The 23,127-nt window shown below is 44.6% G+C and overlaps 11 protein-coding genes across 11 annotated transcripts; 3 read left to right on the top strand and 8 right to left on the bottom strand.

Moving 5' to 3' along the window:
* Positions 1-338: 338 nt before the first annotated feature.
* On the bottom strand, positions 339-1,461 carry LOC136184527 (ultraviolet-sensitive opsin-like). Its single transcript, XM_065971432.1, has one exon. The coding sequence runs from the start codon at positions 1,459-1,461 to the stop codon at positions 481-483; it is 981 nt and encodes a 326-aa protein (XP_065827504.1). The 3' UTR covers positions 339-480.
* A 414-nt stretch (positions 1,462-1,875) lies between these two features.
* LOC136184713 (putative neuropeptide Y receptor type 6) lies at positions 1,876-3,085 on the bottom strand. The gene has a single exon (XM_065971648.1). The coding sequence runs from the start codon at positions 3,073-3,075 to the stop codon at positions 2,035-2,037; it is 1,041 nt and encodes a 346-aa protein (XP_065827720.1). The 5' UTR covers positions 3,076-3,085; the 3' UTR covers positions 1,876-2,034.
* A 4,419-nt stretch (positions 3,086-7,504) lies between these two features.
* LOC136184526 (ultraviolet-sensitive opsin-like) lies at positions 7,505-9,143 on the bottom strand. The gene is made up of 2 exons (XM_065971431.1): positions 9,083-9,143; positions 7,505-9,004 (listed from the first exon to the last, which is right to left on the bottom strand). The coding sequence occupies exons 1-2, from the start codon at positions 9,141-9,143 to the stop codon at positions 8,079-8,081; spliced, it is 987 nt and encodes a 328-aa protein (XP_065827503.1). The 3' UTR covers positions 7,505-8,078.
* Positions 9,144-9,263: 120 nt separating this feature from the next.
* On the bottom strand, positions 9,264-10,625 carry LOC136184525 (putative neuropeptide Y receptor type 6). Its single transcript, XM_065971430.1, has 2 exons — positions 9,631-10,625; positions 9,264-9,273 (listed from the first exon to the last, which is right to left on the bottom strand). The coding sequence occupies exons 1-2, from the start codon at positions 10,623-10,625 to the stop codon at positions 9,264-9,266; spliced, it is 1,005 nt and encodes a 334-aa protein (XP_065827502.1).
* A 410-nt stretch (positions 10,626-11,035) lies between these two features.
* On the bottom strand, positions 11,036-12,073 carry LOC136184522 (putative neuropeptide Y receptor type 6). Its single transcript, XM_065971429.1, has one exon. It carries the CDS (start codon positions 12,071-12,073, stop codon positions 11,036-11,038), a length of 1,038 nt encoding a protein of 345 aa, XP_065827501.1.
* A 1,297-nt stretch (positions 12,074-13,370) lies between these two features.
* On the bottom strand, positions 13,371-14,719 carry LOC136185237 (heparan-sulfate 6-O-sulfotransferase 3-B-like). Its single transcript, XM_065972326.1, has one exon. It carries the CDS (start codon positions 14,677-14,679, stop codon positions 13,540-13,542), a length of 1,140 nt encoding a protein of 379 aa, XP_065828398.1. The 5' UTR covers positions 14,680-14,719; the 3' UTR covers positions 13,371-13,539.
* Positions 14,266-17,239, top strand: LOC136185233 (uncharacterized). Its single transcript, XM_065972323.1, has 13 exons — positions 14,266-14,932; positions 14,989-15,190; positions 15,257-15,380; positions 15,436-15,611; positions 15,674-15,822; positions 15,875-15,973; positions 16,024-16,109; positions 16,162-16,252; positions 16,302-16,364; positions 16,417-16,494; positions 16,552-16,667; positions 16,722-16,776; positions 16,830-17,239. Exons 1-13 carry the CDS (start codon positions 14,762-14,764, stop codon positions 17,127-17,129), a joined length of 1,710 nt encoding a protein of 569 aa, XP_065828395.1. The 5' UTR covers positions 14,266-14,761; the 3' UTR covers positions 17,130-17,239.
* On the bottom strand, positions 17,168-17,875 carry LOC136185239 (programmed cell death protein 5-like). Its single transcript, XM_065972329.1, has 5 exons — positions 17,757-17,875; positions 17,657-17,697; positions 17,544-17,608; positions 17,333-17,496; positions 17,168-17,287 (listed from the first exon to the last, which is right to left on the bottom strand). Exons 1-5 carry the CDS (start codon positions 17,823-17,825, stop codon positions 17,240-17,242), a joined length of 387 nt encoding a protein of 128 aa, XP_065828401.1. The 5' UTR covers positions 17,826-17,875; the 3' UTR covers positions 17,168-17,239.
* Positions 17,876-17,888: 13 nt separating this feature from the next.
* Positions 17,889-20,525, top strand: LOC136185234 (lipid scramblase CLPTM1L-like). Its single transcript, XM_065972324.1, has 17 exons — positions 17,889-18,092; positions 18,189-18,286; positions 18,339-18,528; positions 18,587-18,705; positions 18,756-18,828; positions 18,880-18,997; positions 19,043-19,137; positions 19,195-19,279; positions 19,336-19,439; positions 19,492-19,557; positions 19,612-19,662; positions 19,713-19,795; positions 19,853-19,887; positions 19,936-19,991; positions 20,041-20,085; positions 20,138-20,253; positions 20,307-20,525. The coding sequence occupies exons 1-17, from the start codon at positions 17,934-17,936 to the stop codon at positions 20,389-20,391; spliced, it is 1,578 nt and encodes a 525-aa protein (XP_065828396.1). The 5' UTR covers positions 17,889-17,933; the 3' UTR covers positions 20,392-20,525.
* Positions 19,890-21,667, bottom strand: LOC136185238 (regulator of microtubule dynamics protein 1-like). Its single transcript, XM_065972327.1, has 7 exons — positions 21,187-21,667; positions 21,041-21,130; positions 20,937-20,992; positions 20,799-20,886; positions 20,711-20,741; positions 20,530-20,663; positions 19,890-20,476 (listed from the first exon to the last, which is right to left on the bottom strand). The coding sequence occupies exons 1-7, from the start codon at positions 21,646-21,648 to the stop codon at positions 20,435-20,437; spliced, it is 903 nt and encodes a 300-aa protein (XP_065828399.1). The 5' UTR covers positions 21,649-21,667; the 3' UTR covers positions 19,890-20,434.
* On the top strand, positions 21,581-23,126 carry LOC136185236 (uncharacterized abhydrolase domain-containing protein DDB_G0269086-like). The gene is made up of 5 exons (XM_065972325.1): positions 21,581-21,733; positions 21,778-21,965; positions 22,021-22,135; positions 22,252-22,852; positions 22,901-23,126. Exons 1-5 carry the CDS (start codon positions 21,694-21,696, stop codon positions 23,094-23,096), a joined length of 1,140 nt encoding a protein of 379 aa, XP_065828397.1. The 5' UTR covers positions 21,581-21,693; the 3' UTR covers positions 23,097-23,126.
* Position 23,127: the final 1 nt, after the last annotated feature.

Genomic DNA, 23,127 nt, shown 5'->3' with positions numbered 1-23,127 from the left:
TTCTCGTTTCGCATGCGGTCTTCTTTCGCATGCGAGTCCTTCAGTCCACCATCGAACCCATCGGGAACTACATCACGACGCCGGACCACTTATCGGAAGGATTGGATCTATTCAAGCACGGAAACCTGAGAAATAGAGTTTGCTCTAGATCGATACCAATACCTACGGCTCCTGCGGAGGACCGTAGGAGACGCTTACGGCAAAGGAGAAAGGAGTGTGCTTGTCGTGGCAACTAATCCTTGACGAGTCTGGGAGACACAGACAGAGATAATTAGTGTAGTATCATTTAACTAGCGTTCAAACTACACTGAAGCTACATCACGACGGCACCGGCCACGATATACTGATGACGGGTGCCAAAGTGCCACTGGAGCCACAACTGTTATTAGTATCTAAGAGGCTCTCTAATGAAACCCCCCTATACCATAGTCCATTCAATGCTCAATGCATTTGTTTCATAATCATGAGATTTCTCAGCTGCTAGGAGCTGCACGCAATCTTGGGCGTCTTTGGGCAACTACTGCAAAAGATGTAGTTTTTAATCCACAACAGATACAATAGTGAATTGAAGAGTTTGTTGTACAACTCCAAGTTGCTGGCAAAGCCAATAGAGTATTTTTCTCCTATCCAAAATTTGCAAAGCTGCGGCACGTCGAATTTGGCGCCTAGCGTGATAATGATCGTTGGTAGAGTGAGAACGACGTTTGTGACGATAAGGCTGACAATTATGATGAACGCACGTGTTCGAATGACGTCGAGAGGGCTGAATCCACCCTCTTCGTTATTTCGCATTGCTCTACGACGTTTTTTGCTTCTGACGTGCCGAATGACGATGCGAATAACGCAGCTAAACGAGACAATGACAATACCCAGTGGAACCAGATAGTTGATCAAGTACAACAACGGCAAATAGAATTTATCAGCGACTTTGTCAGCTGGGCGAAAAGTTCTACACGAATATCCATAGGCGGTTTTTATAGGACGAATTGGGTCCCAACCCATCGTAGGCATAGCCGAAAATAAAGCACTCACAACGAGGGTAGACAATATTAGGATCAATGACTTTTTCACCGTCAAACGACGACTCACGTTGTTTGCAATCAAATCGTAGCGTTCAAAGGCTAGCCAAGCCGCCGACCACGACGAATAGATGTACTGGAAATAGAGGAAGTAGGCGAACGACGAACAAATGCCTTGTATGTGTTCAGCCGTGTGGTTCACCGTGGAAACATATTCAGACATCATAAGAACGACGGCGGAAAGGGCATCGCCCATAGCCGCGTTGGCAATCATAATGTTGCTGACATCTCTCATGCGACGTTCACGAAGGAGAACGATGACAATGAAGACGCTAATACCGAAGACTATGGGTCCTGGTACGAGGTCAGTCAAGTTGGCAAAAACAAGACCATTTTCGCGTTCTTTTTCAATGGAGTTCTCGTTGTACGTCGTGTTGTTCATGGTGACTTCTGCTGATGAGTGCGCGCGCGGACACCGCCTATTCCTATTTGATTACGTTTTGCCGCATGTGTCGGCTCACTCAAAGCATGGCACCTACTCGTACCATTTCCTATAGCTATAGCTCCTTTCTTCCACTCTGTGAGCTTCGTGCGTAAATTAATAGTTTGTGACGACTACTTAATTAAAGTACGATCGTGAAGACGAGTTAGGAGACAGTTTAGTTGTGTCGACGTTCCTTTGGAAGAAATTAATTAACTAATTAATTCAATTTAACGCGCGTCGTTCCGATCAGCCAACTTCCTTAAATCTACCATCACGACAGAACCATGGGCGCGTCATCTGCATTTTATCAACATAAAGCGTGGTGACAATTGATTAAGTCAATAAATGACATGCAATCATCCGAGTCTGGAGACAAATTAATTACTGAACTACACTAGCTACATCACGATGACAAGGACGGTTGTTACAGTGTACACATAATGAAATAGCCCTACACCACAGTTCATTCAATGTTCGACGCATGCATCAGATTTTCTCAGCGCCGTCACTGGAAGTTTTGTAGTGTTGGTTTTAGCTAGGGACTGCACGTACTCCTGTGCGTCTTTTGCAGGCGCAGGCATTGAAGATGTAGTTTTTAATCCACAACAGATACAACAGCGAATTGAAGAGTTTGTTGTATAAGTCCAAGTTGCTTGCAAAGGCAACAGAGAATTTTCGTCCCACGCGAAACTTGTACAGCTTTGACACGTCAAATTTGAAGCCTAGCGTGATAATGACCATTGGTAACGTGAGAACGACGTTTGTGACAATAAGGCTGACAATTATGATGAATGCACGTGTTCGTATGACGTCAAGAGGACTAAATCCACCCTCTTCGTTATTTCGCATTGCTCTACGACGTTTTCTGCTTCTGACATGTCGAACGACAATGCGAATAACGCAGCTGAACGAGACGATGACAATACCCAGTGGAACCAGATAGTTGATCAAGTACAACAACGGCAAATAGAATTTATCAGCAACATTGTCAGCTGGGCGAAAAGTACTGCATGAATATCCATAGGGGGTTTTGTGAAAGCGGATTGGGTCCCAACCCATCGCTTGCATAGCCGGAAATACAGTACTCACAATGAAGGTAAACAATATTAGAATCAGCGTCTTTTTCACCGTCAGATGACGACTCACGTTGTTTGCAATCAAATCGTAGCGTTCAAAGGCTAGCCAAGCCGCCGACCACGACGAATAGATGTACTGAAAGAAGTAGAAGTAGGCGAACGACGAGCAGATGCCTTGTATGTGTTCAGCCGTGTGGTTCACCGTGGAAACATATTCAGACATCATAAGAACGACGGCGGAAAAGGCGTCGCCCATAGCCGCGTTGGCGATTATAATGTTGCTGACGTCTCTCATACGACGTCGACGGAGAAGAACGATGACAATGAAGACGCTAATACCGAAGACTATGGGACCTGGGATGAGGTCAGTCAAGTCAGCTAAAACAAGACCATTTTCACGCTCTTTTCGAATAGGGCTCCTGCGTGAATTTTCATCGACGTTTCTTGCGTCAGTAGCGTTGTTCTCGGCATACTTCGCGTACGTCGTGTTGTTCATGGTGCTGATCAACTGAATGCGTGCACGCAGTGTTTGCTACTTGATTACGGCAAGGTTTTGCAACCTGTCTTGGCGGCTCTCTATAATCAAAACCACCTGTCCCCTACAAATATTAGTGATATTCGACTCTCTAATGAAAATATTCTACACCACAGTTCATTCAATGCTCCATATATACTCGATTTAGATAATCATCAGATTTTCTCAGCCGTCACTGGAAGTTTTGTAGTGTTGGTTTTAGGGACTGCACGTAACCCTGTGTTCCCTGTGCGTCTCTTGCGGGCGCAGGCGTTGCAAGAGATGTAGTTTTTAATCCACAACAGATACAGCAGTGAATTGAAGAGTTTGTTGTATAACTCCAAGTTGCCTGCAAAGCCAATAGAGAATTTTTGTCCCACGCGAAAGTTGTACAGCTGTGACACGCCAAATTTGAAGCCTAGCGTGATAATGACCATTGGTAACGTGAGAACGACGTTTGTGACAATAAGGCTGACAATTATGATGAATGCACGTGTTCGTATGACGTCAAGAGGACTGAATCCACCCTCTTCATTGTTTCTCATTGCTCTGCGGCGTTTTTTGCTTCTGATATGTCGAATGACGATGCGAATAACGCAGCTAAACGAGACGATGACAATGCCCAGTGGAACCAGATAGTTGATCAAGTACAACAACGGCAAATAGAATTTATCAGCAAGATTGTCAGCTGTGCGAAAAGTTCTACACGAATATCCATAGGGGGTTTTGTGAAAGCGGATTGGATCCCAACCCATCATAGGCATAGCTGGAAATACAGCACTCACAATGAAGGTGGACAGTATCAGGATCAATGTCTTTTTCACCGTCAAACGACGACTCACGTTGTTTGCAATCAAATCGTAGCGTTCAAACGCGAGCCATGCTGCCGACCACGACGAATAGATGTACTGGAAGAAGTAGAAGTAGGCGAACGACGAGCAGATGCCTTGTATGTGTTCAGCCGTGTGGTTCACCGTGGAAACATATTCAGACATCATAAGAACGACGGCGGAAAAGGCGTCGCCCATAGCCGCGTTGGCGATCATAATGTTGCTGACGTCTCTCATACGACGTCGACGGAGAAGAACGATGACAATGAAGACGCTAATACCGAAGACTATGGGACCTGGGATGAGGTCAGTCAAGTCGGCTAAAACAAGACCATTTTCACGCTCTTTTCGAATAGAGTTCTCGGGTGAATTTTCATCGACGTTTCTTGTGTTGGTAGCGTTGTCCTCGGCATACTTCGCGTACGTCGTGTTGTTCATGGCGACTGCTGCTGATCAACTGAATGCGCGTGCACCGTTTGTTGCTATTTGATTACCTGCGGGTTCCGCACGTGCAGGGCCGGTCGCGCCGGCCCGGCAGGTCCGGCAGCTGCCGGACCAATATTTTCGTAAAGCAAAAAAAATTATATTGACGTTCTCTTTCACCGTTGGGCAGTCTGGCCGTAGCTAGATCACGTGTACCGTATTTAACCGAATAGCTAGTAGCCGCACCCTGAACATTTAGTACCTGCCTTTACCTACAGACTCGTTTAAAACGCCGTACAGCTTTAGAGAAAAACATTGTGTTTTGGAAAAAAATTAGTAGCCGCAGCTACTATTCGGTTAAATACGGTAGCTGATTAGTGTACATATTTACATGTACATCCTTTTCTACTATGAAAAGAATTAAATCTTATCTTCGTAGTTCAACGGGGCAGGAGCGACTAAATCATTTGATGACACCATAGATAATAGTATGATGACAATGAGCACTTACAAAGAGGAACTAGACAGACTTACTCTTTTAGAAGTAGCAAACAAATTTGTTAGGAATAATGAAAGTAAGCTAAAATTTTTTGGAAAATTTTAGAATAACGACAAAGGCGGCACCAGCCACTTGTGGTGGCACGTAATCGTCCTGATGCTTACGGAGACAACTAATTACTATACTCATGACGTGTACCAACTGTTGACAGTATATATAATTCGAATCGGCTATCTAAGGAAAAAGCGCTAAACCACAGTTCATTCAATGTTCAACGCAGGATTTTTCACAATCATCAGATTTTCTCAGCGCCGTCACTGAACGTTTTGTAGTGTCGGTGTTATGTGGGACTGCACGCAATCTTGTGCGTCTTTTGCAGACGCAGGCATTGCAAGAGATGTAGTTTTTAATCCACAACAGATATAACAGCGAATTGAAGAGTTTGTTGTATAACTGCAAATTGCTTGCAAAGCCAATAGAGAATTCTCGTCCCACGCGAAATTTGTAAAGCTGCGGCACGTCAAATTTGGAGCCTAGCGTGATAAGGACCGTTGGTGAAGTGAGAATGACGTTTGTGACAATAAGGCTGACAATTATGATAAACGCACGTGTTCGAATGACGTCAAGAGGACTAAAGCCATCCTTTTTATTGTTTCTCATTGCTCTACGACGTTTTTTGCTTCTGACATGTCGAACGACGATGTGAATGACGCAGCTAAACGAGACGATGACAATACCCAGTGGAACCAGATAGTTGATCAAGTACAATAACGGCAAATAGAATTTATCAGCGACTTTGTCAGCTGGGTAAAAACTTTTACATGAATATCCATAGGGAGTTTTGTAAAAGCGAATTGGGTCCCAACCCATCATGGGTATAGTTGGAAATACAGCACTCACAGTGAAGGTAGACAATATTAGAATCAATGTCTTTTTTACCGTCAAACGACGACTCACGTTGTTTGCAATCAAATCGTAGCGTTCAAATGCGAGCCAAGCCGCCGACCACGATGAATAGATGTACTGGAAGAAGTAGAAGTAGGCGAACGACGAGCAGATGCCTTGTATGTGTTCAGCCGTGTGGTTCACCGTGGAAACATATTCAGACATCATAAGAACGACGGCGGAAAAGGCGTCGCCCATAGCCGCGTTGGCGATCATAATGTTGCTGACGTCTCTCATACGACGTCGACGAAGAAGAACGATGATAATGAAGACGCTAATACCGAAGACTATGGGACCTGGGATGAGGTCAGTCAAGTCGGCCAAAACAAGGCCATTTTGACGTTCTTTTCGAATGGAGTTTTCGGGTGAATTTTCATCGACGTTTCTTGTGTTAGTGGCGTTGTCTTCGGCATACTTCGCGTACGTCGTGTTGTTCATGATGACTGCTGCTGTGATCAACTGAACGCACACTCCACCGCATTCGCTATTTAATTGCGGCAGCGTTTTACACCTGTCTTGGCGGCTCTTTGTGACCAATTAGTCAAAACCACCATATGCAAAAAAGATCACTGTCATCAACGAATAATTTATTATGGAAAGTCTAGCTCTATACCACATATTTTGAAGTAGACGTTAATGATTTTCTCGACCGTTCGTCCTTGTTGCGGCAGGAAATTTTGGGTGATCTTGTGCGTCTTTTGCAAGGACAGGAGATGTACTCTTTAATCCACAACAGATACAACAGCGAATTGAAGAGTTTATTGAACAACTCCAAGTTGGTTGCAAGGTTAAAAGAGTATTCTCGTCCCACGCGAACGTTGTACAGCTGTGACCCGCCAAATTTGGAGCCTAGCGTCATGATGACCATTGGTGCGGTAAGAACGACGTTTGTGACAATAAGACTGACGATTATGATGAATGCACGTGTTCGAATGACGTCAAGAGGACTAAAACCGCCCTCTTCGTTATTTCGCATTGCTCTACGGCGTTTTCGGCTTCTGACGTATCGAACGACAATGCGAATGACGCAGCTGAACGAGACGATGACAATACCCAGTGGAACCAGATAGTTGATCAAGTACAACAATGGCAAATAGAATTTATCAGCAAATCTGTCAGGTGGGAGAAAAGTTCGACACGAATATCCATAGATAGTTTTGTTAAAGCGAATTGGATCCCAACCCATCGCTTGCATAGCTGGAAATACAGCACTCACAATGAAGGTAAACAATATTAGAACCAGCGTCTTTTTCACCGTCAAACGACGACCCACATTGTTTGCAATCAAATCATAGCGTTCAAACGCGAGCCAAGCCGCCGACCACGACGAATAGATGTACTGGAAGAAGAAGAAGTAGGCAAACGACGAACAAATGCCTTGTATGTGTTCAGCGGGGTGATTCGCCGTGACTACGTATTCCATCATCGTAAGAACGACTGCGGAAAAGGCGTCGCTTATAGTCGCGTTGGCAATCATAATGTTGCTGACGTCTCTCATACGACGTCGACGGAGAAGAACGATGACAATGAAGACGCTAATACCGAAGACTATGGGGCCTGGGATGAGAGCAGTCAAGTCGGCTAAAACAAGGCCATTTTCACGTTCTTTTTGAATAGAGTTCTCGGGGGAATTTTCATCGACGTTTCTTGTGTTAGTGGCGTTGTCCTCGGCATTCGTCGTGTTGTTCATGGTGACTGCTGCTGTGATCAACTGAATGGCGCCAGGACGGCAGCGTTTTACACCTCCTGTCTTGGCGGCTCTTTATAATCAATTAGCCAAAACCACTGCCAATATGTATGCAAAAAAGATCAGAGTGATGAGTCATCGACAATTATTTTACTACATTGAAAAGCGGCCAAAAATTAGAACGATGACTCGACCATCAATAGATGATTATATATTCTTTTCAACATCGTTACTCGAAATTGATCTGCTCAAACGTGTTCCCAATCGTGTAGAGTTTCTAAGAGGCTTTGTAACGCGCGCCATTCCTCGCTTTCCCTCGTGCTCGCTCCCGGCACAGCCATGCAGCTCGATCAGCCAGCCAGCCAGCGCCCTCGGATCATCACGACGGCACACCAAACCCTGGCAGATTGCGGAAACAGGCGCGCTTTAGCTAATAAGCGGTGAGCACTTTTTATCAAGCGGTTCGGAATGTCCTAGTAGACTAGTCTAATCATCACATGAAGAGTCAGTGCCGAGGTGACAAAGAATAGCACCACTGCATGACTACTAGCTCTATACCACATATCATTTTTGAAGTACACTCTACAAGTTAATAATTTTCTCAACCGTTCGTCTTTCTGGTTGTGTTGGGATTGCGCAGAGAAATTTCGGACGATCGTGTGCGTCCTTTGCAAGGACAAGAGACGTAGTCTCTAATCCACAACAGATACATCGACGAATTGAAGAGTTTGTTGTATAACTGCAAGTTGCTTGCAAGGCCGAAAGAGTATTCTCGTCCCACGCGAAAGTTGTACAGCTGTGACGCGCCAAATTTGGAGCCTAGCGTGATAATGACCGTCGGTGAAGTGAGAATGACGTTTGTGACGATGAGGCTGAAGATTATGATGAATGCACGTGTTCGAATGACGTCAAGAGGGCTAAATCCACCCTCTTCGTTATTTCGCATTGCTCTACGACGTTTTCTGCTTCTGACATGTCGAACGACAATGCGAATAACGCAGCTGAACGAGACGATGACAATGCCCAGTGGAACCAGATAGTTGATCAAGTACAACAACGGCAAATAGAATTTATCAGCAACATTGTCAGCTGTGGGAAAATGCTTACATGAATATCCATAGGGAGTTTTGTAAAAGCGGATTGGATCCCAACCCATCATAGGCATAGCCGGAAATACAGCACTCACAATGAAGGTGGACAGTATCAGGATCAATGTCTTTTTCACCGTCAGATGACGACTCACGTTGTTTGCAATCAAATCGTAGCGTTCAAACGCGAGCCATGCTGCCGACCACGACGAATAGATGTACTGGAAGAAGTAGAAGTAGGCAAACGACGAGCAGATGCCTTGTATATGTTCAGCTGTGTGATTCACCGGGACAACGTATTCGGACATCATCAAAACGACGGCGGAAAAAGCGTCGCTTATAGCCGCGTTGGCAATCATAATATTGCTGACGTCTCTCATACGACGTCGACGGAGAAGAACGATGACAATGAAGATGCTGATACCGAAGACTATGGGACCTGGGATGAGGTCAGTCAAGTCGGCCAAAACGAGGCCATTTGCGCGCTCTTTTCGAATTTCATCTACTGCCAAAGTACTTTCGACGTTTGTTCTGTTGGCGTTGTCTTCGGCATACTTCGCGTACGTCGTGTTGTTCATGGCGACTGCTGCTGATCAACTGAGTGCGCGCACGCCACCTATCCACTATTTGATTATGACGGCGTTTTGCATATCCTCTACCGTAACCTTTCGTCTTGGCGGCTCCTTGTAATCAATTAGTCAAAACCACCTGCCAAAAAAAGATCAGAGTCATCAACGAATAATTTATTATGTATTGGAAAACGACCAAAAACAGAACGATGACCTCAATCTTCATCAGGTGATTAACGTCTTATAGGTCAGGCACCTACTACATTTTTAGTGCAGGTGTCTTGGCGATGATTAATTATAAAGCAATTTCACGCTTTCAGCTCAGCCAGCTCAGGTGATTACAATAGCACACAACACCGCTAACTACTGTATAATGTTATAGGGATACACATGCATATTTTGAAGTACAGTGCAGTCTCAACGGTTTGTCCTTGAGGTTGTATTGCGAGACGTTTCGGGTGATCTTGTGCGTCTTTTGCAAGGACAGGAGATGTACTCTTTAATCCACAACAGATACATCAACGAATTGAAGAGTTTGTTGTACAACTGCAAGTTGCTTGCAAGACCAAAAGAGTATTCTCGTCCCACGCGAAAGTTGTACAGCTGTGACACGCCAAATTTGGAGCCTAGCGTGATAATGACAGTCGGTGCCGTAAGAACGACGTTTGTGACAATAAGGCTGACAATTATGATGAATGCACGTGTTCGTATGACGTCAAGAGAACTGAATCCACCCTCTTCGTTGTTTCGCATTGCTCTACGACGTTTTCTGCTTCTGACGTGTTGAATGACAATGCGAATGACGCAGCTGAACGAGACGATGACAATACCCAGTGGAACCAGATAGTTGATCAAGTACAACAACGGCAAATAGAATTTATTAGCGGCATTGTCAGCTGTGCGAAAATGCTTACATGAGTATCCATAGGGGGTTTTGTAAAAGCGGATTGGATCCCAACCCAGTACTTTCATAGCTGGAAATACAGCACTCACAATGAAGGTAGACAATATTAGGATCAATGTCTTTTTCACCGTCAAACGACGACTCACGTTGTTTGCAATCAAATCATAGCGTTCAAACGCGAGCCAAGCTGCCGACCACGACGAATAGACGTACTGGAAGAAGAAGAAGTAGTTGAACGACGCGCAGATGCCTTGTATATGTTCAGCGGTGTGATTCACAGTGACAACGTATTCAGACATCATAAGAACGACGGCGGAAAAGGCGTCGCCCATAGCCGCGTTGGCGATCATAATATTGCTGACGTCTCTCATACGACGTCGACGAAGAAGAACGATGACAATGAAGATGCTAATACCGAAGACTATGGGACCTGGGATGAGGTCAATCAAGTCGGCCAAAACAAGACCATTTGCGCGCTCTTTTCGAATGGAGTTCTCTTTTCGAATTTCATCTACTGCCAAAGTACTTTCGACGTTTGTTCTGTTGGCGTTGTCTTCGGCATACTTCACGTACGTCGTGTTGTTCATGGCGACTGCTGCTGATCAACTGAGTGCGCGCACGCCACCTATCCACTATTAATTTGATTATGACGGCGTTTTGCATATCCTCTACCGTAACCTTCCGTCTTGGCTAATCAATTAGTCAAAACCACCTGCCAATATGTATGCAAAAAAGTCAGAGTCATCAACGAATAATTTATTATTGGAAAACGACCAAAAACAGAACAATGACCTCAATCTTCATCAGGTGATTAACGTCTTATAGATGTCAGGCACCTACTACATTTTTAGTGCAGGTGTCTTGGCGGCGATTAATTATAAAGCCATTTTACTCTTTCAGCTCAGCCAGCTCAGGCGATTACAATAGCACACAACACCACTGACTACTGTATAATGTTATAGGGATACACATGCGTATTTTGAAGTACAGTGCAGTCTCAACGGATTGTCCTTGAGGTTGTATTGCGAGACGTTTCGGGTGATCTTGTGCGTCTTTTGCAAGGACAGGAGATGTACTCTTTAATCCACAACAGATACATCAACGAATTGAAGAGTTTGTTGTACAACTGCAAGTTGCTTGCAAGACCAAAAGAGTATTCTCGTCCCACGCGAAAGTTGTACAGCTGTGACACGCCAAATTTGGAGCCTAGCGTGATAATGACAGTCGGTGCCGTAAGAACGACGTTTGTGACAATAAGGCTGACAATTATGATGAATGCACGTGTTCGTATGACGTCAAGAGGACTGAATCCACCCTCTTCGTTGTTTCGCATTGCTCTACGACGTTTTCTGCTTCTGACGTGTTGAATGACAATGCGAATGACGCAGCTGAACGAGACGATGACAATACCCAGTGGAACCAGATAGTTGATCAAGTACAACAACGGCAAATAGAATTTATCAGCAAGATTGTCAGCTGTGCGAAAATGCTTACATGAGTATCCATAGGGGGTTTTGTAAAAGCGGATTGGATCCCAACCCAGTACTTTCATAGCTGGAAATACAGCACTCACAATGAAGGTAGACAATATTAGGATCAATGTCTTTTTCACCGTCAAACGACGACTCACGTTGTTTGCAATCAAATCATAGCGTTCAAACGCGAGCCAAGCTGCCGACCACGACGAATAGACGTACTGGAAGAAGAAGAAGTAGTTGAACGACGCGCAGATGCCTTGTATATGTTCAGCGGTGTGATTCACAGTGACAACGTATTCAGACATCATAAGAACGACGGCGGAAAAGGCGTCGCCCATAGCCGCGTTGGCGATCATAATATTGCTGACGTCTCTCATACGACGTCGACGAAGAAGAACGATGACAATGAAGACGCTGATACCGAAGACTATGGGTCCTGGGATGACGTCAGTTAAGTCGGCCAAAACAAGACCATTTGCGCGCTCTTTTCGAATTTCGTCTTCTGTCGTCGAAGTATTTTCGATGTTTGTTTTGTTGGCGTTGGCTTCGATGGGCATCGTTGTCGTTCACGATGACTGCTACTGTCCAACTGAGTTCTCAGGCACCTACTACGCGTTTTTAGTGCAGATGTCTTGGCGGTGATCAATTATAAAGCCATTTCACGCTCTCAACTCAGCCAGCTCAGGTGATTACAATAGCACACAACACCACTGACTACTGTATCATGTTATAGGGATACCACATGCATATTTTGAAGTACAGTGCAGTCTCAACGGTTTGTCCTTGAGGTTGTATTGCGAGACGTTTCGGGTGATCTTGTGCGTCTTTTGCAAGGACAAGAGATGTACTCTTTAATCCACAACAGATACAACAGCGAATTGAAGAGTTTGTTGAATAATTCCAAGTTGCTTGGAAGGCCAAAAGAGTAGTCTCGTTCGACGCCAAATTTGTGCAGCTGTGACCCGCCAAATTTGACGCCTATCGTCATGATGACCATTGGTGCGGTAAGAATGACGTTTGTGACAATAAGACTGACGATTATGATGAATGCACGTGTTCGAATGACGTCAAGAGGACTAAAACCGCCCTCTTCGTTAGTTCGCATTGCTCTGCGACGTTTTCGGCTTCTGACGTGTCGAATGACAATGCGAATGACGCAGCTAAACGAGACGATGACAATACCCAGTGGAACCAGATAGTTGATCAAGTACAACAATGGCAAATAGAATTTATCAGCGAATCTGTCAGGTGGGAGAAAAGTTCGACACGAATATCCATAGGCAGTTTTGTTAAAGCGAATTGGATCCCAACCCATCGCTTGCATAGCTGGAAATACAGCACTCACAATGAAGGTAAACAATATTCGAATCAGCGTCTTTTTCACCGTCAAACGACGACTCACATTGTTTGCAATCAATCATAGCGTTCAAACGCGAGCCAAGCCGCCGACCACGACGAATAGATGTACTGGAAGAAGAAGAAGTAGGCAAACGATGAGCAAATGCCTTGTATGTGTTCAGCAGTGTGATTCGCCGTGACTACGTATTCCATCATCATAAGAACGACAGCGGAAAGAGCGTCGCCTATAGCCGCATTGGCGATCATAATGTTGCTGACGTCTCTCCCACGACGAAGTTGACGAAGAAGAACGGCGACAATGAAGACGCTAATACCGAAGACAATGGAACCGGGGATAATAGAAGGGAAATCAGCCAAAACAAGGCCATTTGCAATGTCGTCTACTGTCGAATTTCTTTCGACGTTTGTTCTGTTGGGGTTGGCCTCGGCGAACAACGTACCGTTCAACGTATTGTTCATGGTGACTGAGTTCTGTGGCGCTAGTGCAGGTGTCTTGGTGATGATCAATTAACAAGGATAAAAGCACAGCTGCCAAAGCGAAAAACAACAACAACACCGTCGTGAATCAATAGTTTACAATAAAAAAGATCAACAACGAACGTTCTCTGATCTCATCTTCATTAGGTAATAACTGATTAAAATAACTTATTATAAATGTACTAGTCTAATTCTCTTCAATAGAATCGTCGTCCTTGTTCATCGCCTCTTTGTCACCTGCAAGCAGAAATTGCGTCCACTCGCTCTTCACCCTCATGCTACCATTCGTCAACGCCCGATGCCGCTCCAGGAACAGAGTTCTAGCAAAACTATACAGCTCAACGTCCATCCAATTCACTTCCGTGATTCTCTTTCTAACGACGTCACCCAATCGCTCATAATCCGCTCGGGATTTCGACTGTTGCTCCGTCTCAAACTGAATAGAAAATTTGAAGTTAAAAACGTGTTCAAAGAGCGCCTGGCTCTCCGCCTGATATTCAGTCAATCCAACGAAAGCCATGGACTTCAAATTCGCCTTGGCACTCTCAAGCATCATTCTCTCGCGCTTCGTCTTCGAATATTTATTCGAATAGCAGCCAACCAACGTCAAATCGGCGAGCATGCGCGTCTGACGATTAATCGCCAAATTCGATTCGCAGGCGAGAAATTTGTCCATAGTCAAACGAGGCCACGGTTTCTTCTCGGAAAAACCCGCGTAGCATTCCGGAAGTTGTTTAGACGTGACGGGTTGCCCGCCGCAATGATGTCGCGTCACCCACGTGGCACCGCGTTTCACGTGCGCGTACTCGCTGACGAAACGACGCACGGGATCGCGCAGCATGGTGACGTAAAAGAATCGACGTCGACCGCGCCCCTTTTTACCTTCCGTCCGATCGAGCGTCTTTTCGACGCATTCGTGCAATTCCGTCCAGTCGGCGTGAACGGCGCACGGCCAGCCGATCGTGTAGCGCGAAAAGAGCCACGATTCCTTGTCGGAACCGGGGCGAAAACAGTTCGATCTCTTACGCGAGTCGGTCATTTTTTCGCACGGGCGTCCGACGTCGAATCGGAGAAGTTTTCGCCCGAAATCCGATCCGCCCGTCTTTTGGATGTGTAGAAAGACGACGACGCCCGTCGATTCCGGGCGAAAATTTATCGGAGCGATACGAATGTCGGCCTTCAAGGGTGGCTGTAGGGCAATTCGCGATTCGATCGGCGCTCGTCGCGCTGATCGATAGAGAACGCCGTACAATAGTCCGAGAAAAACCAGGGATAGGAGAACGCAGTAGGAGAACGTTTTGCTGATAGGATACGACACGTCGGGCATCGTTTTTAGCAAAACGTTTTCAAGACCCAATCCGGGGCTGTCTCTAGAAACCGAAAAATGCGAATCCCGGATTTCTAAACGAATGGCTCGAACGAAGCAAACGGCGAGAAAATCGACTGGCGGCAAAGCGCCGCGTAAAATAATGGCCGCCAAGTCGGCAACCGATTTTCGGGCGTTTATGACGGGCAGGCAGGCCGTTCAGTACGGCGGCGCCGCATCGAAGTCGAAAAAAGAAGAAAAGACGTCGTATTTGGTAAGAATAGCAACGTTGCATCGTCAGAATGCACTGAATGCACTACGATCGAGCAGAATTACGAAAACATGTTCTACTGCTACGGTTTTTCGACGGGAAAACCGGTCGACGCCGTTCTCGCGCCCCAATTCGTCTCGGCAATCGACAAGAACCCGATCACAAACGAAGAAGAGCTTTGGCTCGGAATGACGTTGAATTCGAAGTTCGACGGCGCGGGAATGACCGAATACGGCCGTCCCGACCTCAATCTAGTCGTAGGTGAGACCACGCCTCCGCCCAAATAATTAATCAATTATAATCCGGCCGCCCGGGGGGGTGTTCCAGTTTTGGACATTTCCGGTTCTATGGGATCATCGTTCAGCGATGACCTTTCTTCCGGCTGCCTCATGTCAAAAATCAATGTTGCTAAAAAGTGTCTCATTGCCCTGGTCGATCAACTGAGAAAAGGGTAGGGGGAAGAATAGGAGAGGGAGTTATCTACCCCTCAAATTCTTTTGCTACAGTGATCAATTTGGACTCATCCTGTTCAATCACGAGGCAACTGTCGCCGGGGAATTGGCTCCATGGAGCAAAGCATTGATTAAAAGCATGAAAACGAAGATAGAATCTCTTTGTCCCGGCGGTATGACCGATTTGACGAAGGCAGCCGTATCTGCAACGGATCTCTTTGCCAAGGCACGTAAGAGCACAAAAATAATTCTCTCGTAATAGTACGAGAATATTTATCCGACTGGGCCTAAGGAGAAGGAAAGCGAACGTCAAATCGAATCATCTTTTTCACCGATTTGAACTCAACCGTTGATTCGGCGAACGACGAGAAGCGTTTGCTGTCGACTCTCAAGAAGAACGCCACTGCGGGTATTTACACGACAGTAGTTGGAATAGGCATGGTGAGGGAGGCCTCAGAAATAAGGTTACTGTTTCTATGACGACGCGATTTAGGATTTGAATGTTGAACTGGTGACTCATATTAGCAAAACTCCAGGAGCTCGCTATTGTAGCGTCGATTCGGCCGACGAATTTGAAAGGATCATTACCAAGGTGATACAGCAACATATAAAAATTATCTGATTTATTTATTTATATTTTAGGAATTTCCTTATGACGTTACTTTGACTGGATTCGATATCAAAATTAGTCTTTCTTCGAATCCTTACGTCTTTCTCAAGGGTTTTGGGTAAAGACGTTGAAGCGTTGTCTTGTGACTTTGAATATTTTGAAAATTGCAGTTCACCTGAACTGAACGACTTGAAAACGGGAAAACCGGTGCTTCTTTCTTCAGAATTTCCGTCGCCTCACGACGGAGACGGCAACGCGAAGGTACAGTAGTTAGCGGCGCTTTTTCGAGAGCTAATTTTTCACTGATAAGGGCGGAATACTGCTCTTTAAAGTGGGGCTAAAGAAAGGCCAAAAACCGGCAGATAAAATCACAGTATTTGCACCGGGGGGTTTTATTCGTACTACTTATTCATCGATTATATAAGGGCGTTGTGACGTGGAAAGATCCATCGGGACTTTCCCAGAAATCCGAGTTTAGCGTTGCAATGATCCACGGCTACCAAGTCGGTTACAAAACTAAAGCAATAGATGTGAATTTAAATGGGGAATTTTTTCGTCAGGGAACGGGTATTAGAAAGGCAATTGCTCTAGTTCGCTACGTCGATCTTCACAACGAGTACGTTCTCGACAAGAGAACGCACTCAGTGAAATATCTCGAATTATTTCAGAGATTTAAGTAAGAGCGCGTTAGAAGAGGATAAATAGGTATCCCCAACGTCGATTTGCGCAGAGACTATTTCGTCGGCGAAATGAAAGCAGTTGGCGAAAAATCCAAAAACAGCAAAGTTCATAATAATAATAATAATCACAATGAGATAAAAGCTGATTCATCTCTCAGGGTGACGTCGAGCTTATTGACAAAATTATTGAATTGGAAGAGTCAGGCGGTGGCGGCAGCAAGAGCGGAAAGGCTGTCACCTCCGCTGCTAGTAGTAGTGCTAGTCATCCCAAATTAGCCCCATCGGCTCAACGCAAACGAAAGCTTTCTACTCCTACCCCCAAACCGAAAGCAGAACCCAAAGTTCCGGCAGTGGGACTGAGACGGAGCAGTCGACTTGCCGGAATGAAAAGGCCAAATGAGGCGGCGGCGGCGGCGGCGACACCTCGTTCAAAGTCCAAGGCAAAACGTCGCGCCTGAGTCCGTAAGTCTCGCTCGCGTGCTCACGACACGTTTCTATATGTTTCTTTTATTTTTATTTTGTGATACATGTATGTATGTATGTATGTACTTTTTACGCAAATATTCGACTAGTCTTCGTCGTCGGAATCGTCGACGGCACAGCGTCGTCTGTCAAACTGCGCGAGGGTAAGACTCCCAGATTTAATTAATTAATTATCTACCTTGACCGTTGTCGTTTTCTGCGTCGCCTGGCTGACTTTTTGCAGCAATGACTTGAGCTGACTTTCGTCGACTCGTCCTCCAAGTTGTCCCATTTGCGCCATCTGAATCAGCATCGATTCTACCTGTTTGGCCTTTTCTGGCTTCACTTGGGCTATAGTGTTCACTAAAATTGATTTTTACTAACGCATTTCTAGGATTTTTCTCTCCTACGTCGACTTCTTGCGTCCTGGTCTAAAATTTGATTCAATATCGCATTTCTCTGCATTTCTGCCTCTCTGAGGTAGCGATTGCTTATTTTTTATTGTTTTAGGGGTTGAGAGTACCGCTTTGCTTCCTCCTGCTTCTTCGCGTCTCCTTGATTCATCTGGAATTAAAATTCTTCGATTTTTTTTCGTTCCAGCGAGACGTCTCGCTTCGTCGTACCCCGTACTGGCTTTGCATTTCAGCCATGCGCTTTTCTCGCAGCTCTCGAAGCTCGGGATCTTCCTCCATCGTTCAAAAATGCGACGAAAAAGCACGACAAGTTCGTTGATTAACGCGCGTTAATCAACTGAAACTAACTTCAACCCGCCCCTCAACCCAGACTCTAAAAGGTGGAAGATGCAGTGGCTGACCTTCACAAACGTCGTTTTGGCTATCTTCTTTATTTATCTATCTCATTCCGTGCACACATTTTACTCGATGTTCTTTCCCGATAATTGCTCGCCTAAAACCGATCGGTGTTTGCTCTCCCACGCCGCAGAAAACGATAAACTCGAAGTAAGAAAAGAACCCGGCAGCGTCGAATAGCAACCAAATCGCTGTCGCGACGAGTAGTAGGAAGTGCACGTGGTCGAGCACGCGTTTTCCTTTTAGCTCCGCCTTTACACATCCAAGCGAAGCAACGAAAATCCCGGCGATCTCGAACTCATTTATAAAAGAGACGAATTCGTGACAGCGGACATTTTTAGCAAGTCGGCCTAAAACAACAGTCCTCCGCCCCCCTCTTTTAGCTAAATAATCCAGGACTCTCAACGTGACTCTGCCCAAGTCGACGCGGCGAAATGGAACGTTGTTCGCTCACGTTTTCGTGGCCAAAAAACGCTTTATGATGCAGCCCGACTATACGAGCCACGTGGTCGTGCCGTTGACTCAGTACGCCGTCAAAGAACCGGAAATCATTAGTCTGCTTTCCGGGTCAGCGAATGCAAGCAAAGTGAGCAAGATTTAATGACGAATTAATTAAAGACTTCTCCTTACGAAATGTTTTTTAGTCTGTTGATGATGCAATGATTATTAGTCATTGGCGACCGAAATTAATGATTCACGTCATGTATCCGAATGTTGCTTTTTTTGCGACAGGATATCCAGGAGAACTCAAAGGTCATGTCATGTAAGGCCGTCTAATAGGAGAAGACAAAAATAAAATTTCTTTGATTTTAGGTTTACTTCGGATCAAAAGTATTTGCCAATACTTTACGTTGACGAACTTGGAATTATGCTTCGACATTTGAAGGTAAAAAGTCCGGCGGCAGCGTTTCAGCAAAATAAATAATTTATTAAATAGCCTATTGACGTCAACTCAACTGAAGTGGAATTAGATATTCAATACTCTCCTATATCTGTTGGCAAATTGAGAATGTGGCTTGCTATGCAGGGGTCTTTAAAAACGTTTCGGAGTCTAGGTAGCGTCTTTAGTGTCTTTGGAACCTTTGCTTAGTCTGTCTTAGGGTTTTCTGAAAAGGATGTCGATGAAGTAAAGGGAATTTTTGTCGATACGAATTTGTATCTGCTTTCACTTACTTTCGTCGTTTCAGCGTTTCACGTGAGTTAATTAAACTCCATTTGGATTAATTGAAAAAGGGTGGATTTTTTCGAATAGCTTCTGTTTGATTTTCTCGCCTTCAAGAATGATATCATGTATTGGCAAAAGAGAAAGACGATGGCTGGGCTGTCAAGCCGATCTGGTGCGATTTACCAAGCAAATTATATAGTTTTCCAGCACCAGTTTTTTTTCTTTTAGTTGCTTGGCGTTGTTTTAGCCAGTTCATCATCTTTCTCTATTTGATGGACGAAAAGACGAGTCTCCTTGTCACAATTCCGGCAGGAATAGCAACAGTCATTGAGGTACGTACGTAAAGCGAAGAGACGCGGAGTCAAAAGCAAGAGTTGCGTCTAGTCGTGGAAAGTTAAAAAAGCATTCAAAATTTCCCTCGCATGGCGTGGTTTTATTCCCACGATAAAGGTTAGCTAAACTGTCGCAATTGCTACGCGATTCGATGTCGTCTTTTTTTTCCAGCTTGGATCGATTTCCGAAGCGGAAAAGGAAAGCGAGGAATGGGACTCGGAAGTAGGCTAATTTTCCATTCGAGTATCATCGTCTTTTATTGATTAAATCAGGCAATGAAATATCTATCGTACGTCCTATATCCTCTCGTCATTCTCGGAACAATATATTGTCTCGTCTACGTCAAATACAAGAGGTAATGAAACACGTTTTCGGTGTTTATTCTTACTCAAAGATTATCTGTATATATTAGTTGGTACTCCTTTGTAATTCACAGTCTGGTTAACGGTTAGAAAGGAAATGATATTTTATTCGAATTCTAATAATTTTTACTAGGAGTTTACGCGTTTGGTTTTATCTTCATGCTGCCGCAGCTCTTTCTCAACTATAAGGTAAGACAGACACCCTTTCTACGTAAACCAAAAAGGAATTGTTCTTTAGTTGAAATCAGTTGCCCATCTCCCGTGGAGAGTTTTCATGTACAAGGTCCGATTTATTGGCGAGAGAAAATCAATAGTCTGAATTTGGTATTTCGCAGGCGTTCAATACTTTTATCGACGACGTTTTTGCGTTTATTATCACGATGCCGACCGCTCACAGAGTGGCCGTTTTTCGAGACGACATCGTCTTTCTCATATTTCTCTACCAGCGACAGTAAGAATCACACTCACAATTACAATAGATGCATAATGTTTCTGTATTCCTAGCCTCTATCCAGTTGACAAGAGTCGAGTGAACGAATTTGGCGTCTCCTACGAAGACGAAATAACGTCTAAATCGAAAAAGGACTGAACAAGGCATTCATTTTCTTCTCGTGTTTTTTTTTCGGGCTTTTCTAGAAGAGTTCGCGCAGCAGTTTATCCGCTTCCTTCTGTGCCTATAAAGTATATTCCGTTTATTTCTTTGGGACGATTGACTGTCTAGCAGCACCTCTTTGTCTTCCGGTTTGTAAGCGCGATACTCTATCGTCTTTTTCAGCCAAAATCCAGCCTTTTCTTTATGACCCAGTCGCAAGTGAGTCTTCCCTAGCATCAAGTGATTATTGCAGTAAAATCCTGGATCCACTAGAAAAAACAAAATTAAAATTGAAAACGCAAGTAATAGAACTCACTTTCTTCCGCTTTTGCAAACAACTCCAAAGCCTTTGTAAGAGCATATAAACACTACGTAGCTAAGCAGGCTTTTTTTTCTTTATGTACCTCTTCATACGTAGACGAAGGAGGAGAGGCAAAGAAGGCTGCAGCAGCCTTGCGCTGATACCAAGGCATGTCAGCAAACGTGAAACGCCTATAACTGGTAGATGGCATCATTCTAATTAACTTGCATTGCCCTCTCACCATAAGCCTAAGAGGTGCATTGACGTCGCATCTGTTGGATTGAGCTCAATTGCTTTCTAAGGCCCAGTGGAAAAGGCGTGATATTTGGCTCTTACACAACTTACAGTGAAGTGATCTCGAATGACGTAAGCATTCAAGATTTTCGCCTTATTTCCCTCATAGTCACCCACGTCACTCAATATAATACCGGACCACTAGACCACGCCCCTATCAATATAACCCCCTACTTATTATTTCTATTTTAATTAACCTTTTGGCAAGCAAAATTATTGGGATCTAATTCTGTGGCTCTTTTCACGCAATCAAACGCTTCATATATAAGTGTTTTCTTTTCTTCGTTGGGAGTACCCTCGATCTGTGCGACATCTCGTGCGGCGCGGGCGAGACGCCACAGAATGTCGGCACAGTCGGAATCCCTGTAGGAACGAAGATAGTCGTAGAGGCCCTTCCAGTCGCGCAATTCGTAGAGCTCTTCGGCTCGGTTGATGACAAGTTGGTGCTCGCTATCTTTGGATAGGCACGAGACGGACCAGACTGCTAGTGCTCCAGCGGAAAGTCCCGTCTTTACGTATCGCGTTCTGATTGGCCACTGGCGACCAATAAGAATCGAGAATCGAATGAAAGTCCGCGGCTGCTTCAAGTCATGAATAAGTCGCTGAATGGCTCTGAGGAAAGACGATCTTTCCGCGAGAGAAAGCAAAGATCTTTGCATGACGCCTCAGTAAGTTTTTGTCTAGCGCACGCTGCTATTCAAAAAATGGAAAGCCGAAACGCGCTCTTCTGGAAAGAAGGCCGAGGTAGCGTCATGTTTTCTCTGAAAATTATATTGCAGTTAGTGCAGAAACTGGATCCTGGGCGCCGCACGGCTCGGAATTGTCGAGATTTCGCGCACAGCGTCATCGATCTCGCGTCTCGTCCAAGCAAACCGACAAAAAAGTGACCAAAGAGTCAGAGCAAAGTCTCGTTGGTCGCGCAAGACTCAAAGATCTCGCGCCGGACGAGAAACGAAGAATTGCCCTACTAGTTCAAGTGAGCCCCCCGACAAACATCAAATTCTTTTCTCGTCGTGAAAACAAAAATTAAGGAGCTGGCAAAAGCGAGCGGAGATCGCGAAAAAGTGATTACAGAACTCCAGCAAGCGTCTCACGCACTTGAACTGCAACGAGAAAGTCTCGAGAGAGAACGACGCGATAAAGAACGTGGGTAGTAGCATAATTAGTTACGTCTACAGTATATTATATTACCAAATTCTTAATTAACGTGGATGGAGCGTTACGTAGAATTTTATATATAAATTTCTTTGATACTTTCTTAGGTCTTGAGGCTAAATTTCGTGAGAGTCAGATTCTGGTTGGGGAATATCGTCGACAGATTGTTGCTCAAGAAGCTATGCTGCTCGAGTTGCAGCAGCATGGGCTTATTTCTCCATCTGTTGACGTCTTGAATTCCAATAAATATGGTGAAGATTCATCATCAGCATTGATAGATATGGAAAATTTTCGACGCCATAAATCTAATGAAACTTTGAAACGAAATGCTACAGTGCAAACGGAATCTGTTGCGATTGAGTCAATGGACGTGGCTATACAAGTTTGTGAAAATTTGATTATCACAAGGGATGCTGCTGTTCAAACAGAAAGGGAGGCAGCAGCAGCAGAAAAAGAAGAAGAAGAAGAAGAATCGGTTAAGGAGACTCCTATTGTTGTAGAAAATGAAATAGAGTCATCTTCATTGAAATCTTCAAGGTCAAGTTCTCCTGCCGTTGTGCATAGAATACTTGTGGTGCACGCAGAAACTCAAACAGGTTGTGTGGACGAAGATAGAAATCTATCCGTAGGAGAAGAAGGCGTTGATGACGAAGCAGACATATTATTTCTATCTTCTTTATTAAACAGAGGCAGTCCACAGAGGAGAAGGTAAGTTAATTAAATTAACGTCATATTTGTTTATTGATAATTTTGTAGAAAATCGACGGCGAAGACTCTTATGGATATTATATCTGATTTAGAGAATGAAGAAGATGAACAGTCAGCTATAGGTCCTTCGTTTTCATTCTATCAAGACACTAATAGCTATCAAGAAGGCGCCATACCCGAGTTTGAATTAGAAGAAAAAAATCGAGACGAGGAGGACGTACTTAGCGAAATTTTCTTTTTATAGTTCGGCAAAAATAAATATATCCGGGCTTTAG

This window comes from Oscarella lobularis, chromosome 3 (assembly GCF_947507565.1).
Source record: "Oscarella lobularis chromosome 3, ooOscLobu1.1, whole genome shotgun sequence".
Taxonomy (NCBI): domain Eukaryota; kingdom Metazoa; phylum Porifera; class Homoscleromorpha; order Homosclerophorida; family Oscarellidae; genus Oscarella; species Oscarella lobularis.
This window is presented reverse-complemented; position numbering and strand designations above follow the sequence as displayed.

Bases quoted from the DNA above. Each gene is read 5' to 3' on its own strand.
- LOC136184527 (XM_065971432.1), bottom strand. From the start codon at position 1,461: ATGAACAACACGACGTACAACGAGAACTCCATTGAAAAAGAACGCGAA.
- LOC136184713 (XM_065971648.1), bottom strand. From the start codon at position 3,075: ATGAACAACACGACGTACGCGAAGTATGCCGAGAACAACGCTACTGAC.
- LOC136184526 (XM_065971431.1), bottom strand. From the start codon at position 9,143: ATGAACAACACGACGTACGCGAAGTATGCCGAAGACAACGCCAACAGA. The intron at 9,005-9,082 runs GTACTTTGGCAG...ACCTCATCCCAG, and splicing joins CAACAGAACAAACGTCGAAA to GTCCCATAGTCTTCGGTATC.
- LOC136184525 (XM_065971430.1), bottom strand. From the start codon at position 10,625: ATGAACAACACGACGTACGTGAAGTATGCCGAAGACAACGCCAACAGA.
- LOC136184522 (XM_065971429.1), bottom strand. From the start codon at position 12,073: ATGCCCATCGAAGCCAACGCCAACAAAACAAACATCGAAAATACTTCG.
- LOC136185237 (XM_065972326.1), bottom strand. From the start codon at position 14,679: ATGCCCGACGTGTCGTATCCTATCAGCAAAACGTTCTCCTACTGCGTT.
- LOC136185233 (XM_065972323.1), top strand. From the start codon at position 14,762: ATGGCTCGAACGAAGCAAACGGCGAGAAAATCGACTGGCGGCAAAGCG. The intron at 15,381-15,435 runs GTAGGGGGAAGA...CTTTTGCTACAG, and splicing joins GTCGATCAACTGAGAAAAGG to TGATCAATTTGGACTCATCC. The intron at 16,253-16,301 runs GTACAGTAGTTA...TTCACTGATAAG, and splicing joins ACGGAGACGGCAACGCGAAG to GGCGGAATACTGCTCTTTAA.
- LOC136185239 (XM_065972329.1), bottom strand. From the start codon at position 17,825: ATGGAGGAAGATCCCGAGCTTCGAGAGCTGCGAGAAAAGCGCATGGCT. The intron at 17,497-17,543 runs GTAGGAGAGAAA...AATCAATTTTAG, and splicing joins CCAGGACGCAAGAAGTCGAC to TGAACACTATAGCCCAAGTG. The intron at 17,288-17,332 runs GTAGATAATTAA...ACCCTCGCGCAG, and splicing joins AGAAAACGACAACGGTCAAG to TTTGACAGACGACGCTGTGC.
- LOC136185234 (XM_065972324.1), top strand. From the start codon at position 17,934: ATGCAGTGGCTGACCTTCACAAACGTCGTTTTGGCTATCTTCTTTATT. The intron at 19,440-19,491 runs GTACGTACGTAA...AGTTGCGTCTAG, and splicing joins GAATAGCAACAGTCATTGAG to TCGTGGAAAGTTAAAAAAGC. The intron at 19,992-20,040 runs GTAAGACAGACA...ATTGTTCTTTAG, and splicing joins AGCTCTTTCTCAACTATAAG to TTGAAATCAGTTGCCCATCT.
- LOC136185238 (XM_065972327.1), bottom strand. From the start codon at position 21,648: ATGCAAAGATCTTTGCTTTCTCTCGCGGAAAGATCGTCTTTCCTCAGA. The intron at 21,131-21,186 runs GTTAATTAAAAT...GGCGTGGTCTAG, and splicing joins ATAATTTTGCTTGCCAAAAG to TGGTCCGGTATTATATTGAG. The intron at 20,664-20,710 runs GTGAGTTCTATT...TGTTTTTTCTAG, and splicing joins GTTTGCAAAAGCGGAAGAAA to TGGATCCAGGATTTTACTGC.
- LOC136185236 (XM_065972325.1), top strand. From the start codon at position 21,694: ATGGAAAGCCGAAACGCGCTCTTCTGGAAAGAAGGCCGAG. The intron at 22,136-22,251 runs GTGGGTAGTAGC...ATACTTTCTTAG, and splicing joins AGAACGACGCGATAAAGAAC to GTCTTGAGGCTAAATTTCGT. The intron at 22,853-22,900 runs GTAAGTTAATTA...ATAATTTTGTAG, and splicing joins GGCAGTCCACAGAGGAGAAG to AAAATCGACGGCGAAGACTC.